The sequence below is a fragment of the Lepidothrix coronata genome, unplaced genomic scaffold, assembly GCF_001604755.1.
Source record: "Lepidothrix coronata isolate B3197 unplaced genomic scaffold, Lepidothrix_coronata-1.0 Scaffold95, whole genome shotgun sequence".
Lineage (NCBI taxonomy): Eukaryota > Metazoa > Chordata > Aves > Passeriformes > Pipridae > Lepidothrix > Lepidothrix coronata.
In genome coordinates, this window is record NW_016690275.1 from 55,472 (window position 1) to 71,836 (window position 16,365).

General features: G+C 36.3%; 1 protein-coding gene across 7 annotated transcripts in view; it reads right to left on the reverse strand.

The window, feature by feature from the left end:
* Positions 1 to 16,365, reverse strand: part of CNOT2 (CCR4-NOT transcription complex subunit 2) — an 80,816-nt gene that overhangs the window by 28,207 nt on the left and 36,244 nt on the right. For 4 of the 7 annotated variants that reach the window (XM_017822170.1, XM_017822169.1, XM_017822164.1 and 1 more), the window contains one exon: positions 5,717 to 5,839. In XM_017822170.1, coding sequence (XP_017677659.1) covers positions 5,717 to 5,827 — 111 coding nt within the window. In that variant the 5' untranslated portion in view covers positions 5,828 to 5,839. Of the gene's footprint in view, positions 1 to 5,716; positions 5,840 to 10,484; positions 10,523 to 15,239; positions 15,311 to 16,365 lie in introns of those variants that run through there. The other 3 variants (XM_017822166.1, XM_017822168.1, XM_017822167.1) reach the window with 2 other exon arrangements.

Sequence of the window (16,365 nt, forward strand, 5' to 3'; positions counted from 1 at the left end):
TAAAAAACAAGCAACAAACAAAAAACAAACAAACCCCACCACCACCCAAACACTGAGCCCATAAACCACCAATATTACAAAACAGTATGTTCAGTGAACTGAGTTATTGGGTAAGAAACCATAACCTCCCTGTTCTAGAAAATGCAGATGATTTTATGCACGGAATTAATCTAGTCCAAGACACCACTTCAAAAGCTAAAGCTGACATATAAAAACTACTGTACACTGTTAAGTGGAGATGCAGTAAAATAAAGCTTTTAGATGAAGTGAAGATGAAGCACAGAAAAGTAAAGAACACCTACCATAGTAATTTAGCTATTCTATAAAAAAACTAAATACAAACTCAACGTAGTGAAAATGATATACAGTCATCAACAGTAAAATTAATTTCCTTGTGACATAATTTCAAATTGTAAAGTGATATGAACTAACTCAAATTCAGATATTTACTTGCAAACTGTGTGAAATAGTATAAAAACCACTTTCATCTAAGCAAAATTAGTTTATGATGTATTGTTTTATTTGATAAATCCATTCAGGTGCAAACTTATAGGTGAGATAGTAAAAGGTGCATTTTGCATTTGAAACTTTTTGTTCTTACATCAAACTGTGTAACTTTCTTACAAAAATGCAACCTACAGGCAGAATGACTATAGGCTCTCAAAGGGAACTGCATTAAAACACAAAAAGTTGCTTGAATAGTTTCTAATCTCATCCCCTGTAAGTCCTATCCAACTATTTTTAGTTATTAATGGCATTGCAATTTTCATCCATTTAAAAGCTTGTTTGGTTTTGTTTGGTTTTTTGTTTGTGGGGGGGTTTGTTGGTTTGATTTTTGTTTGGGTTTTTTGTTTTGTTTTTGTGGTTTTGGTTGGTTGATTAGTTTTTTAAAAAAACTTATTGTATACTCACTAATTGATGCAAGGAATGTTTAATCACTCTCCTGGAAGGTAAAAAGCAACTCTCTTGCTTTGGAACCACACTTCAAAGAGAGAAGACCAAGCTCTGTTGCACAAAGCAAGCAGGGCAAAGCAGCCCACTATTCAGTCAAATTACAAGAACGTTTATGTGCAAAGTAATGCATGTGAAAATATTCATTTGCCATTTATAATTAAAGACATTAATCTATTTCTTTCCCAAAATAAGCTTTATTTTTTTCCCTTCCACAAATGGATCAAAACTATTCAGACTATTACAAAGTACATTAATGTACAGTGCCTCTATTCAGCCAACCAGCATTAGAGTGAATGCAACAACTACTCCTGACTCAAGAGGGTTTTGTGGGAATTCTTAAATACTTACAACTCCATGTGAAGCATCTGAAGTTAAATTATGACTAAGCTAACGAACTCTTGTGCAATGACTAAGACAAACGCCAGGAAAGAAGCCTTGGGAAATAAGATACCATAGGTTTCCTTAGAATCCTAAAATAACAGTATTAAAAAGCCAACAATTCATCTGGAATAACATGGTGTTCAGCAAACCTAAAGCCAAGGCTGTTTCCAGAAGACTGATTAAACTCTTATACAAATAGTTTCCCAAACTTAGCAAGATTATGGATATCAATTTGATGGTAAGCTAAGCCTTGTTTCATGGTTTTATCTCTTGTAAAATACCATCTCTTTATAAGGCTGTGCATTTCAAAATACAGTAAAAGTTAAGTAGAGGTTCTATAAATCAGTTTAATAGAATCACAGCAAAAGACCTCAGACCATCCTTTGTTTTACCACCACCTCTCTGCCCATTACAAGACAAAACCACTGACATCTGCCTTCATGAAACTGCCTCATGACAGAGGAACACCAGAATCTGATCCATCACAGACATGCTTCTACTACCTCAAGAAACTTCTGGAAAGAAGGCTTCCAGAATCAACAACCCATTTCACTGTACTCAATATCCATATCTGAAGACTTTCTACAGCTAGTGAGCTAGATAAATAGTTGCAATGAGGCAAATCTAATCTTCAGGCTAGATTTTACTTGTCCCAATTAAAAGTGCAAATCAGAAATATTACTATGTTACTGAAAGCATTTTACAATCTGTTGAGCAACTGGAAAAGAAAATGAACAGCAAAGCACTGGGCCAAGATGTAGAAAAAGCATTAACTGAAAAAAATCTAACTTCTCCTGATCATTTGGGCAGATCTTTATTAAAAGGCATGTCTGTCTACTGTCAGATTTATGACTGCAGCTCATATTCTCATGTATGCATCCTCAGTGGATTAGGCTAGACTGGTCAAATCTTGTACAGCCCTTATTACATTCCCATATATGAGAAATCAAAGAAGTTCAGAATGGATTGGTCCAATCTTTTCTCCAAGCTCACAGTCATTTTTGTTTTGCTCAACTGATGACTATAGATTCAAAAGTATACGAATGCCTTGAGTTACTGATTTCTACCATTGTCACTCTATCCAAATAAAAATACATGTACCCATGTCCTGAAAACTATTTCGCTGAGTGCATAGACAGCTCAATTAAGTTGCTGAAATTGGCCACAAATAAGCTCCGCAATTATTTTGTGGCAACACAGTGCATCTTGTCAATTTACATTAAAAGGACCACACTTGTTTCCAGCCAGAAGCTAAACTATTTTCTTAACCTGTTTCACGTTCTGAAAGTTCTATAAAATACCTAATTTCTTTGCCAAAGAATTACTGACTTGGTTATCATGCACTGACCAAGTGCACAACAAAAATTCATAGACAGAGCATTCACAGACACACTCTGTTCCACTTCCCTACTTAGCACAGCAAGTATGTGATGATCCAAGGCAAAGCCACTTAATTAGTAAAAAGGAAGCATCAGATGGTTTGAGCAATGTAATCTCATCTAAGGAACCGTAAGTTTGGGCCCAAAGTAATAGATCCAATCAGCATCAGTACAATCTTGGAAGCGCTTGTGCACATGAGTAACATGCAACTTTTCCATTTCAACTACCGTATTAGTCCTGCCTGTCTGGAACTGCACTCTCTAGTGCACAGGTAAGTTCAAAGAAAGCTTTTAGCTACACTGAGTCTCTGAAATAAAAGTAACGTCCTAAACTATTTGTTGCTATGTCTTTGTCCTTGGCAAAGTCTTTAAAGTTTAAAAGAGCACTTGAGCACCCTTAGTTCACTTTATAATTGTCTGAAGGAAATTATTTTACAATTCAAATTAGCCAAGGCAAAAAGTCAAAAAAATACCACACCACTAAGTGTTATGAAAATTGTTTATTAAAAGGCATAAAATATCTTTTTCACATCATTTTCAGATGGGTTCTAGATTTTTTTTTCACTTAGTAAGTGAAAATTATTTCTTAATATAATTTGGAAACTTCCACGTTTTGTGTTAAAACAAGGTAGAAAGCTGAAAAGCACACAACTCAGTTAAACCCAGTGCACAAGTCATCACTAAACCCCATCTGAGCACAATGCCTCTTCAAAAGGCCAGAAACCCTACTGTAAAAGTAAAGTAAAAAACAGGTTTTAAAGTTTCTACAAACATGCTTGCACTAAGTCCTTACTCTAAATTTTAAAAGGATTTCACCATTCCCTATGTTCAACGGAAAATGAAAAAAGAGGAATAATTTAAATTACAGTAAAACTGCACCTTGTTTAGATAAAAACGATTTATTCCTTTCTCTCATATTTATTCTAGCTTTATTTTATCCCCACATCAAATGTGAAGACAGAAAGCTTCAAAGTGCTTCAAAATCTAGAACGCTGGAATTTTCCCCCCATGTGTTCATAAAACTGGATCCAGGTTTTGAACATTAGTCTTTATTAGTTTATTTGGACAAAATTCTGAGCAATTTTATTTTAGTCTGTCAATACCGTTATCCAAAGAACAAAGTCAATCTATTTATTGTGTTCTCAAATACAGAACATTTTTAGCAAAATTCTAGTGGAAAGATTATTTGAAAACATGGTTACTTTCAACTGGAAATGGTTTTCAAACCTGCAAAACTGGTTGGAAAGAAAATATAACCACCTTTCCAACTTTTCTATCTACTGTGAACCAAATGAAACAGCAAATGGAACATGTAAGATAGCATATACATTTAGCTATACCTGAGTGATCAAAGGTGTACAGTCAATATTACCACCATAAATTCACTTTGATCAACTTTTTAAAAAATCACAATAGCATTTAACAGTTTAAAATTTCATAAGTGTAAACTCAGAAAGTTGTCATGGTCAACAGTGAAGCTACGGGGCTGGGGGGGAACCTTAAAAAGGATTTGGAAATAAAATTTTACAAGGCTTTTGCAAATACACTCTTCTATTTCCTGTCGGAATAACACCACTCTTCTGACAACTACAGCAGCTTCTATGTCCCATTTTGGCCAGTTCTCCCACAAGCTTTCAGGATTTCTCATTTGTCACTCCTGGTGTCTGGAACACCCACCTTTCTTGTCTTGAAGTGCCATTCTAAGATCCACTTCTGCAACATTGCCTACAGAAAAAGCAGGCAACTAAAACACTCATTTGCTGGGACACAACGTGCCAAGCATCAGCTTTTACTGTGTACACTGTAATGCACAGCATTTATCTCACTCTGCCTTTCTTACTACACCGTAACAATTTTTCCCCCAGTGCGTCAAATTTAAAAGTGCAGATCTAATATCCAAGAATCACTTTGGAGAAATAGTGTCTACTGTTTTTGAGAGTGCTAGCTGCACCTCTCGGTGACCATAGACAGGAAAGTATGTTCAACATTATAAATATTCCATCTGTGGTACATGCACATATGTAATCAACATAAACAGAAAAGAGCAGCCTCTTTAGTTTTCTTTATACCATATTACACTTTAATCCTTTGCTGGCTCACCTGAAACTTCTTATCAAATTAATTTATGAAACTGAATCAGAAAGCTCCATTTACACCTTTTTGGGGGGTTTCATTTTGTTTCAAAAAGCCTTCTACTCTAAATCTATTTCCTTCTCTTTGAAAATCTGGATTAAAATTCAGCTAAGGGTCTATAGGAAATGCTTATGTTTGTACAGGTCAAAGTCTATCAAGACATGTCTTGGAGGCAGACTTGAAGCAATTGTACCTTTTTGAAAGTTTGAAAGGATATATATTCTTTTTTAATTAAAAAGAATACATTGCCTACACATATTAAAAGCAAGCCTGTCAATAGATTATGTTACTGACTTTCAGGTGACATGAAATTCAAGTCACACTTTCAAGTCTTCCACGTATTTCTACATGCCACTCCATATGAAAGCGAATATGTTACTGCCCTATTTATTTATCTTTGGTAAGAAGCAGAGCTTCAGTAATGTCAACACAGTTCTAACATACAATATTGCATTACCAAGGGGAAAAAATTACTAGTTTCATAACTTTGTGGTATTACAAATGGGAGAAATACCTAACTCAGAATACTTCAGCAAACAAGCTGCACAAGGCATTTTCAGAAACTAAAAACAGTTGAAGATGTAAAATGTAAAACCACAACAAAAACCTTGTAGACACAGCATGTAAGCACAAGATATAATCAATAACCCAATTGAAATTGCAAATACAATTCTTCAAAATGAAAAAATAAAATGCTGGCAAGCATATGGCTGAGGTTTACATATATAAATTCACTGAAATTAAAGCACTTGCCACTGAAAACAGTCACGTACAGCTTAAAGCTAGACAAAGCCCTTCTTAACATATATTTCATGTACTTGAAACTACCTCACTACTGAAAGAAGAAAAAATAAGCTTATTCAACTTACATCTTTTTCTGACCGATGTGGGAACATCGATGATTGGCTGTAGTACATGTTCTCATCATGGTAGTCACCATCAACCCCCTCTACAAACTTCTTCCTTGAAGCACCAAACATGCTGTTTGTCACCTAAATAAGAAGAGAAACAATTATATACCATATATGATTTGGTTTGCTACATACTTGGCATATATATTTAAATATACATAAGAATTGTTAAAAAAAAACCCTGTTTCTAAATATTTGAAAATGCCTCTTAAAAATCCTTTCTGTATATTGACAATTTAATGGTTCTTTCAAGAGAGATTTTCATGTGACAGAAACTCGTATTCCAGAAACAACTGGAGTGGGTAGAGGGGACATGTTTCATTTTTTGGAGGAGTATTTTTTTGTTGGTTGTCTGAGTTCTGTGACCTTTCAACCAAATTTATTCAAAATTACAGAATGCCAGAAAATGAAAGAGCAAATTTCTCCAGTTTTCCTCTCCAAAGGTAATCACTTTCAATCTAAGAGAAGAAAATTAAGGCACATTCTTTAGAGCTCAGCCACCTTAACATAAATAACAAAATAAAATAGAGAAGAAAAAAAACAATCTGTGAAATCACTTCCATGGCTCATCACCATAACTTTGGAAAAGCAGCTTTCTACTTGACCCTACTCAGATCCATGATTAAGTAAGAGAAGGCTGAGCTTAACCACACTCAACAACCTCATCACAGACTGGCAAAGTTACTGCAGACAGCCCATAAAAAACCCCTGGATTTTATTTTGCCCTTACTGCCAGAGATGCACACAAAGACAGAGCTGCTAAGTCAGGAATTGGAAACTAAAGAAACAGCAACCACACAGCTGGTCACAGAACCTTAATTCATTAGAAAATTTAATCCTGCAGCAAGGTCATACAATGTTGCTAAAGCATCTACTGTACACAGTGCATATTTATATATCTGACTCTTATTTAATCTATCTGACGATGAAACATTTGGTTAGTCCACAGCGTGGACTAACCAAGCCCTGTTTTAGCCTAACAGGTTAATGTTCAAACCAGTGAAATGGCACAAACTGGTCAGCACAGAGCAACTTATCCAGTTTCTTGTATCATATGGGGAGACTGGAGAGAGTGCAAACAACAGGATGGTAATCAACCCTGAGCTACTGCACTACTTATCTTCACACGGATCTTTATCAACTTGAAAGGTAAGAAAGCTAAGTTACAGTTAGCTTATGAAATGCTCTGAAATCCTAAGATTTACTATCTTCACTACTGACAGCATTAGGTAAACTTACAAAAACACAGGTTGATTTTTAACATTTTTTTTTTAAAGAGATGGTTTGCACTACCTCAGGCTCACGCTTAAAACTGAAGTTTCAAAGTATTTATTCTGGCTGGCTGCAAGAAAAGCTACTTTCAGCCTGAAATCCCCTAATCTCTACTAATGCAAAATTACTGTGATATTCCTCATAGTGCGGCTTATTCAAATTTCACCTTTACTGACGAAGATTTGTAGGCAGTGTTTAAATAACATGAGTACTCCTACTCTGGTAACAACCCCATGATTTCAAAGTCACAGACTTCTGAGTAAAAGTAAAGTCAACACTCAGAATGCATTTAATACAGCTATACTCACAGAATGGCCCTAAAAGATTCAGCTAAACAAGTCTATTCTACTACTCCTACAAGGGGGTTTCAGATCTTCAGACTAGTGATATTTCAAAACAAATTTATAACCTGTCACATGCATGTGAAGGATGGCATGTAAAGGTACTGCATACCTTCTTCAGATGAAACTTCTGTTTTATGATATTCACAAAAAATGTGCAAATGTAAGGTCTCAAAATGCTAGAATGCATTCAGTTGACTTTCACACTTACAGTGAAGTTTTCATTACACTGTAAGCATATCCCACTGTGTTAATCCCCCTACAATGCAATTATCACCTACCAGATGGGATGGAGCATTTAACAGGCTAAGGGGATTATCCTGTCCTTTGCTCTGCCTGAGCAAAGTGCAGAGAGAGATGAGCAGTTACCTTCAAAGGCAAAAAGGGATAGTGAAATGCTTTGGTGAAGCTATCTCCAGCAATGAAGAGAAGCTGTGAGTCTCAACCAACTACTGCTTTTGAGAAGCAAAAAGGCAGCTTCTCACAAGCCCTGAAGAATTTTTTGATGCTCCTTTAACAATACCTGGGATAAGAAAAGGATTTTTTTTTTTTTTGCCACATAACCCTCTCTTGTGATACATCATCACAATAACAAAATTGAATTGTCATAGAAAGCAAGTCACTGAAGCACATACAGTACTGTACTAATGCACTGCCTAACCCTGAGCTATGATCCAGGAGCTATATAAGGGGAAGAAAACGGTTCTGTCTTTGACCCTGCAGATTTTGATCTTATTTCTGCAAAGGTTTACACATGGCTAGCTACACATGTACCATAAAGATTTCTGAATTGGTGGGTCAAAGCTTTCAAAATATATGTTTATAGTCACTGCAAGAAAGCTAGTATGCCCAAATATGAAGTCTATCTACTGAAAAGCTGAAAGATATTTTAAACTCTCCATTAAATTTCAACTAAAAGATTATTTTCTATACTGATAATCATATAAGACAGTGGTCCAAAAACTAATCAAGACTATGGCCTTAAGACTGATGAAGTGCAATGATATTAATATGGAGTCCAACAAGAGCATGGCTATTAAGAAAGAAATTAAGAAAACTTTTAATAATTAGATAGATTAAATATTGATATTTTTATTGGCAATGCATATTTCTACATGACACCTAATAGAACTGTGCTGATGAACTCCAAAGAGCAGAACAGTGCACTGCAGACTGCAGCTGCAGGGGAAGAGGGGACATCTGGAGGAGCCCTGCCTGTGACCCAGCTGCATCACTGTGCCCAACTACCCTGAAGACCTTCAAAACCTTTTTGCAGAGACTGACACTTCTTCACAGCAGCATTTCTGTAAGCAATTTTGTGTCGTTCAATGCTGCCAAGCGAAGCAGTCACACGCAGTGCTCAAGCTGTCCACACTCTCTCTGAGGGAAGCGGTAGAGGCACTGGAGGGCATTCTGGCAACTGCCTGTACCCCTAACAGGATTCCTCTTCACTAGAAAGAACTGCCACTTGTTCTCAGGGTGAACCACAGCACAGATCACAACAGAGAAACATGGTGGTACAATTCATGCCGCTATCCAGCCCTGTCACAGAACTAACAGCACAATAAAACGAGTCAAGTTGCTAAAGATCTGTAACAGAAAGAGCAGCAAGTGGGATTAGACACTTAGGTTGCAGCTGCTGTAGCCAGGTTGCTCACTTTTTGCTCGTTTTGAAGCTAACACCAGCAGCCAGTTTATCTACTTCCCAGCAGTCACCAGTGACTGTAAACAGCTGGAATACTTCTGAATCAGAGCACTTATCCCCATGCAGACTTTTATATTACAGCAGGTTTATGCAATGACAGTGTCATATGATTGCCAAGTTAGCAGTAGGCATCTTCCTATTCATGTCAACTTATTCCAGTATTCACTAACATACACATTAGCCACTCATGCTAAAAGCATATGCACAGATATTGAAAAAACACTGTTGCAGTCCTCATAAGAAGGCTTGAGAATAACTGGCTCTGTGCCAAATGTGAGAAGATCTGCAGGTGGAACTTTATTGCTTATTAGGACAAGAAGCCACCAGGAAACCTCATACACAAAGACTGCAGCTCCCTTTTCATAAACTGATAGATCACTGTCCAAGCAGCTACAAAAGTAAATACAGCAAAGTTCATGGAGCACTTCCAAAGACATTTTAAACCCTTTGGAAAATAACAGTGACCTGAGGTTTTGTACCTTCACAGAGTCTAGATTGGTGAGGTGAAGAAAGGTAGAAATCAGCTCTTGTATTTAAGTCCCTCATTCATATCAATACACACACATATGCCAACATAATCTCACAGAAGTGGTATGCCAGTTGCATGGCAATTTTATTAAGCAAAGAATTCCCATCTAGTCAGCTTAATGTCATACAGATACCTCTCCTAATCCTCTAACTACTCTTCCTGTCCTACTGTGGGAAATCAGTTCTCTGTTGCACAAGACACATTGGCAGTTGTAACCATTCATTAAAAATGTAAAAATGGTGCACTTCTTTCAACTCATCCTTTAGCATAATATTGCAAAAGTACTTATAAGGCTATTTTAAGTCTGCACGCAGTGAACAACAGCAAGAATCTTGAAAATAAATTACGTACTGGCATACTCCTGTTACCTTCTTATGACAGCTCCTCCATCATAAAATTTTTTAAGAAACAAGTTCAATTTGTTAACAAAAAATAAGTTTTAAAGTATGTTCTCAGTTGATGATGCACCAAGACAATTATCAGCTAAATATACGCTATCTGTATATCACACTTATTTACTGATTGTCTTTTGGGAATACCATCAAAGAAGACATCAGTTACATTAAGAAGCCCGACTTAACTAAAATTAGGTTCAAAAACAAAACGAGCTTCTGAAGTACCTATGTTGTCTTGGGAAAACAAAATAAAACCCAACGAACGAGCAAAGCAGCACATAAAATAACAGAGACAATCCTGCATTTCTAGTAACTGTTACAGTAAACCTGCCTACAAAAACTGCTATTTGGTTATTATGAAAATGGGTCAACCTTAGAAAGGAGAAATTCAGCTGTAAAGTTTGTAAACAAATAAGCAAAAAACTCAAAATTCCATTCCAGAAAGATAATCACATTTCTTCAAATACTCTCATAATAAACTTACTATTACAGTGGCACTTTTCCTGGCTCCTCAGAAGTTTATTTTGTGAGTTTCCCTCAACTAGTATTTTGCACCTGAACCATAAGAAAAAATGCTATAGGAAGGCAACTTCATATCTTTTTTTGTTTGATAATTTTTGATTCATCCCATTAGGTAATTCAGAAAGGCACTGGTTGAAAACTACTTGCAGTTTTAACTAAAAATTGATTTTGTAATTGACAAACATTGCACTAGTGCTTTTGAATATTTTATTGTAGACAAAAAAAGTTTTCCTGTTTTTCAGAAATTACATTTTCAGAAAAATTAGAGTAAGATAACCCTTTATTCAGGAAGTGCATCTATTTGAATTTTACTTCCAGTTTTATGCCTGGGCTTGCCTTTCTTGTTGCTTTGTGGCATGTTTGTTTGGGTTTTTTTTAAATAAAATATATAACAAGACACTTTACCCAGTTAGCTATTCTAGATTTACTCAAAGGCACTCTGGAGAGTTCCTTAATAGAGCATTTACAATTGTAAAGCCCAGCTTTAAAAGATTAGAAAATCCGTAACACACTAAGTTCTTCAGAAACAACAAAATCCTACCATTCCCTCCAGGCCCCAGATAAAGAAGTAGGATTTTGGCATTTTCTTAAACATTGCAATACTCCGAGCAAACTGACGAACACTGCTGTGTTCAGCGAAATTCCACTGCAGCAAACTGTGTGTATGGCCAAACTCATGTGATGGGTGTGCAGTCTGAAAGCTGGATCAGGTAACCGGAGAAATGAACCCATAAAATAAAATCACACTAAGCACATGCAAATTGTTCTTCTGAAATACTTAGAATTGTGATAGATTCCATACATTTCTCATGGAGGCAAAAAAGGAAACAGTGGAAAAAAAAGTCAACAGTTAAAGAAATTTACACTTCCTACTCTAAAAACTCATTTCTGTATGAAGTAAGCCATAGAACCGGTTATAATATAAGTAACTTCAGCTGAAAACTCAAAGAGGGGTGCCAAGACAACAAAGCGAAGGAGATATAGGGAACAAAAAGTTTTAGTCTGAAAAAAATTGTAATTTGTATGAGCAACAGGGGATTTCAACAGGGACATGCCAGTCTGACCTCAGACTACTAGTCCTCTCTTCTGCTTGTACTGCCTCTCTGCTAAAATGCACCAAAACAGGGCAGTTTTTTAACTAATGCATGTTCCATAATATGTGTATGGACATGTAGCAGAGAAGAGATCCTCAGGGGACATAAATACACTCCTATGAAGAGAGCTAAGCAGGTTAAGTGATAAGCAGACAGACCATAGGCCAAGTTTGGAATTCTAGCATCTCAATTCACAGAATCCCCAGACAGGTCAAATATGTTAAAAAATACAAACAAGTATAGTATGATTCTTGATTAAAAGCTTATAACAGTTTGGGGGAGGAGGGGAGAAGAAAACCACTTTTAAGAGGTTTTCATTTTTCATTGGTATTCAGTAGTCATCACATATTCACAAAACACATTTTAATAGCAATTAGAACAGAAGTCAACTAAGTAACATTACATAGGTTGGACTTCAGGTTCACAATCAAGAGAGCTGCAATGCCAAAATATTTCTTCTCTACCAAGTGTTACAGCTTCGATATCAGTATGACATACTTTGCCACCTCTGATGCTTGGTATCACTCCCAGCTGCTCAACAACTTTTTCCACAAACAATAGACAACTCAGATGATGCACACATGGACCAACAGAGCTTAACCCAGAAAACAAACCAGGTTCTAGTCTAGTCCAAGTCAGCCAATTGTTCTCACTGTGGTCTCACTTCTGCAGCAGAGATAATTGCTCCCAGTATTACAGAAATTATATAAAGGTTTCATTATACGGAGCATCTCAAAAACCTTTCATGTTGAAGAGTCCCCTAAGAAGCTATAAAAACAAAAGGAAACCCCTGGTGGAGTAACATGCAAACAGTATTTTACGCTGAAATCAGAATCTGCCAAATCAGAAATTTTTACAAGGAAAGCTGGTGGTGAAGAAAAAGGAAACAACACTCGGGTTTTAGGGAGGATTTATCTCTCCTGGGGATGCAAAAATGAAAACTGCCTGCAGCAAGGACACTGCCAGGGCAGGGGGTGGTAGCATGGGGATGGGAGTGGATGAGTCGGAAACATGAAGGTCAGCTGGGCCTCACGTGCAAGGGAAGATGGTTGCTGATAGTGCAGCAGAGAGGCGACTCTCAAGCAACATTAAGAGGACAGCACTGATATGCTTGTCAGTGAGCAGTAAGATGACCACGTGCATGCTCTGTAGCTGGGAGAGTGGGGGGTTTTTCCCCTCTTAATCTTACTGTAGTCCTTTACATCACATCTAAGCTGAGCTGACACAGTTTCATCTGCTAAGTGCCTCCAGCTATCTCTGTAGAGTCATTACCTTACATACTGTTCAAGCAATATTTCTTAACACTTCCTAAACACCCAATTCAGTTGAAGCCAAAAATGCCCACTGAGAAGCTTTCTAGATCTGTATGTCTGTAAAATATTAAGCCTTATTAAATGATGTATGTCACAATAACTATTAAATAGTCTGTATCTGTTCACTAGACAGTCTTTTGTTGGCTCATTTACCATTTAAAAACTTTTGCACTATATATCAGACAGAGAGATAAAAGCTTGTAAACCAAGAGGAAAAAACAAACCTTGAAACTTAATTCAAATTTGGCTCATGATCACAGGATTCATGTGTTTTCATCATGTCAAATCTCTTATATGGTGTGAGAAGAATAAAAAATTAAAAATTAAAGAACAGGGCTCCTTTGACTTTCTATTTGCTTTCAGCTGAGACTCTCAGCCAGAAGGTTAGACTTCAGCATCTCTGCTTCAACTAAAAGGGTAACCATTGCTCCAGCTGGGACATTTCCACGTTGATTTTGAACAGGCTCCTCTTTCCAGGAATACTGTAGGGTTTTTTTAGTTGTTGTTCATTTTGTTTGCTGGGTTTTTTTGTTTGTTTGTCTGGTTGTAGTTTTTTGTTTGACTGGGTTTTGTGGGGGATTTATCTTGTTTGCCTTTTTGGGGTTTTTTTGCATAACACTGATTCCACTACTTTTTAAGACAGCTGCACTGCCTACCTATTTCTTCCCGGATACAGTCAAAACTTTCATGTTTGTTAAATCTAAAACATTGTATTTTAAATAAGCCTTGGTTTCCCAAGCATTTCCTGCAGTTAAGTAGTGTACGGTCAGATGTAGAGGATGATTAATGGAGTAGCAACAGAGTATTTTTTTTCCTTTCATTACTCGGATGGAGTTGGTTGACATTAAATAAATCAGTACTAGACCCATTTCTACTCCAGCTTTTGGGGGGGGGGAAGAGAAGGCATGTTTTTGGTGAGTTTGGGGGTGGTTTTGTATATGGAGCACAAGGTAAAGATAACTGAAAAAGAAAGCAACTATTTTTTAAAAGAGTTATCTATCAGTACATTCACACATAGTATTTAATGTAAACTCCTAACCATTTGTTAGAAGCATCCTCAAGAAAGGGGTAATAACACTTTTTAATTTATGTTGAATTTTAAGAAATACAGGGTTCCTTTTGGTTTGGGCTCTTTTTTTTCTCCACAGAGGTATTCTAAAAATAGAAATAGCTGAGAACATTCTGGCCAAAAAATTCATTCTGCACACACAGCACATCAAACATCTTACCTTAAAACACAACTGGAAAATTCAAAACATTGTGCATGTTTAATATATTGAATCCTTGAAGGGAAAGAAACATTTACGAGCTGTCACAACTTCCTGGCAGCATACTTGCCTCTCAGTGACTCTCCTTCTCCAGATGAATGTTATGTTCTGCAAAAGCAGAAACATTTTCCAGGAGCACAGACAGGTTAAAGTTAAATTCATTTATGGCTTTTTAGAGCGTCCTCCTAAAACACACTTAAGAGTCTGTGACCCTTCAGGGCAAATGCAAAAATGCAAGTTAAAATTACAGACTTCTATCCTTTGGTTATTGTTTAAAAAAAATTTATTTTTTTTTTTAATGAAAGCCTTAAGACGCTTCCTAAATATTCCAGGGCCTGTTTCTTGTAACCTTCAGACTGCACAGCCAGGCTATGTTGTGATTACAGCTGTACTGGGTTCAGTCATAAAATAAAGTGTGACAAAACAACTTTGAATGCTTTTATATCATAAGTACAAGGACAAACCCAGTCTTAAAAACAAACAAACAAAAAAGCTGATTTTTAAAAAAAGATCATGAAAAAGTACCATAATTGATAATTGATGTTAGTATAGAATTTTCAGAGTTAGATACTATTCCACACTGGAAAAGATAAATTACAGTCTCTGAGCTCCCTACACGCTACTGCAAACATAATCATCAGGTAAAAATTAAGAAAGCGGTAAATGCACCTATCATGCCTTTCCACTGTACTAATCTTCCACACATTTAATTTAAACCTCTTCAATCATTCTGTTCTCCATTAAGGTTGTCAAAAATGAATTAGAATAGCTATGCACTCTATCATTTTAAGCACATGGACTTCAGTCAGATTTCTATACTGTAAAAACTTTGGCTTAATATATACTGTAAACTTGGTTCAAATATCAGAAACTAAATAACGTCATTTTTCAATTAAAAGCAACTCCTCTTGGAAGCGGCAGACTTTACACCACAACATTTTAAAACAGAGCTACCTCAAACTGGCAGTCTAAGCTCAGACTGCAAATGTTGCTGAGACCTGGCCCAAGTCCCAGACACGGGATGGTCGCCTCCATCTCATACCTTCCTTGTAGTTTCTCAGAAAACAGTTGTATGTAGACTTCCAAGACAGGACTGTTTAGTGCCTCAACAGCCTGGTAAAACAAGCAACAGGGTATTGCTTCCTGTTATTCTGGTCTCATTAAAAAATAAAAGAGTACTTTTACTGAAAATGGGTCTACTCAATTTTCAGCTAAAGTATATAGCTTTGGTCACAATTCCTACATCTGTGTGTTTTTCTGTTTCTCTCAGGGTGCTAAGAACATGAAGGGTGATACATTTCATCATGAACCTACATACTGGTTAACTGGAGGCAGTTACATGTTGCATAAATTTATAGCTATTTTTAATTTAAACTAAATACCACCCAGATACTCCAGCTCTCTTTCAGTGACTGAAGTGTGCAGTAACTTGCTCTCAAAAACTACAAATGTCAATAGTGTTTACAAATACTGAAATATTTTTTGTATTTGAACTCCCTCACTACCATAATTTTAAAAAAATTGTTTCTTTATCTTTGTGGTGCCATAAGCTTTTTTTACTGCATGCACCGTTAAACAAACATATTCTTTACCACTTTTGTTAATCCTTTCCCCCATTTTAAAGGGAACTTACCCAAACGCTTATTGCTACAAAGAAAACCGTTTCTAGGAGCAGTGTACATAAACAGCCCATAGAGCAGCACTGTGCACAATTTGTAACTCCCAAAACATAGCCACGCACAAAAAGGTACATTTCCCTAGTTCTGACCAGAATTTATCTTCAACAAACTACTTCAGAAACAGCAATACTATTAATATATACAGGCAAGTATAAAAGAACAAAAAAAATATATTTCATATAGTGACTGGACATATATATTATACATCAAAAGTTGTTTGCTTATTAACAGAAAAAAACTTGACAAGACTGCTGTATTGCCCACATCTAAGTGAAACGCAGAAAAAAATTCGTCTCAATCAAATGAATTTTTTTTTTAAGAATCTGAACTTACACTGTTATCAAGAAAATTATACCGCAGACAAACTATTTGCTTCCAAAATTGCAGATTCCTAGAAGGGAGGATCTAAAGTATTGACCTGAATTTTTTCAAGCAACTGCAAAGAAAGGTGTAGATGACTCAAACTAAATATCTAACAAAAGCTCTGAA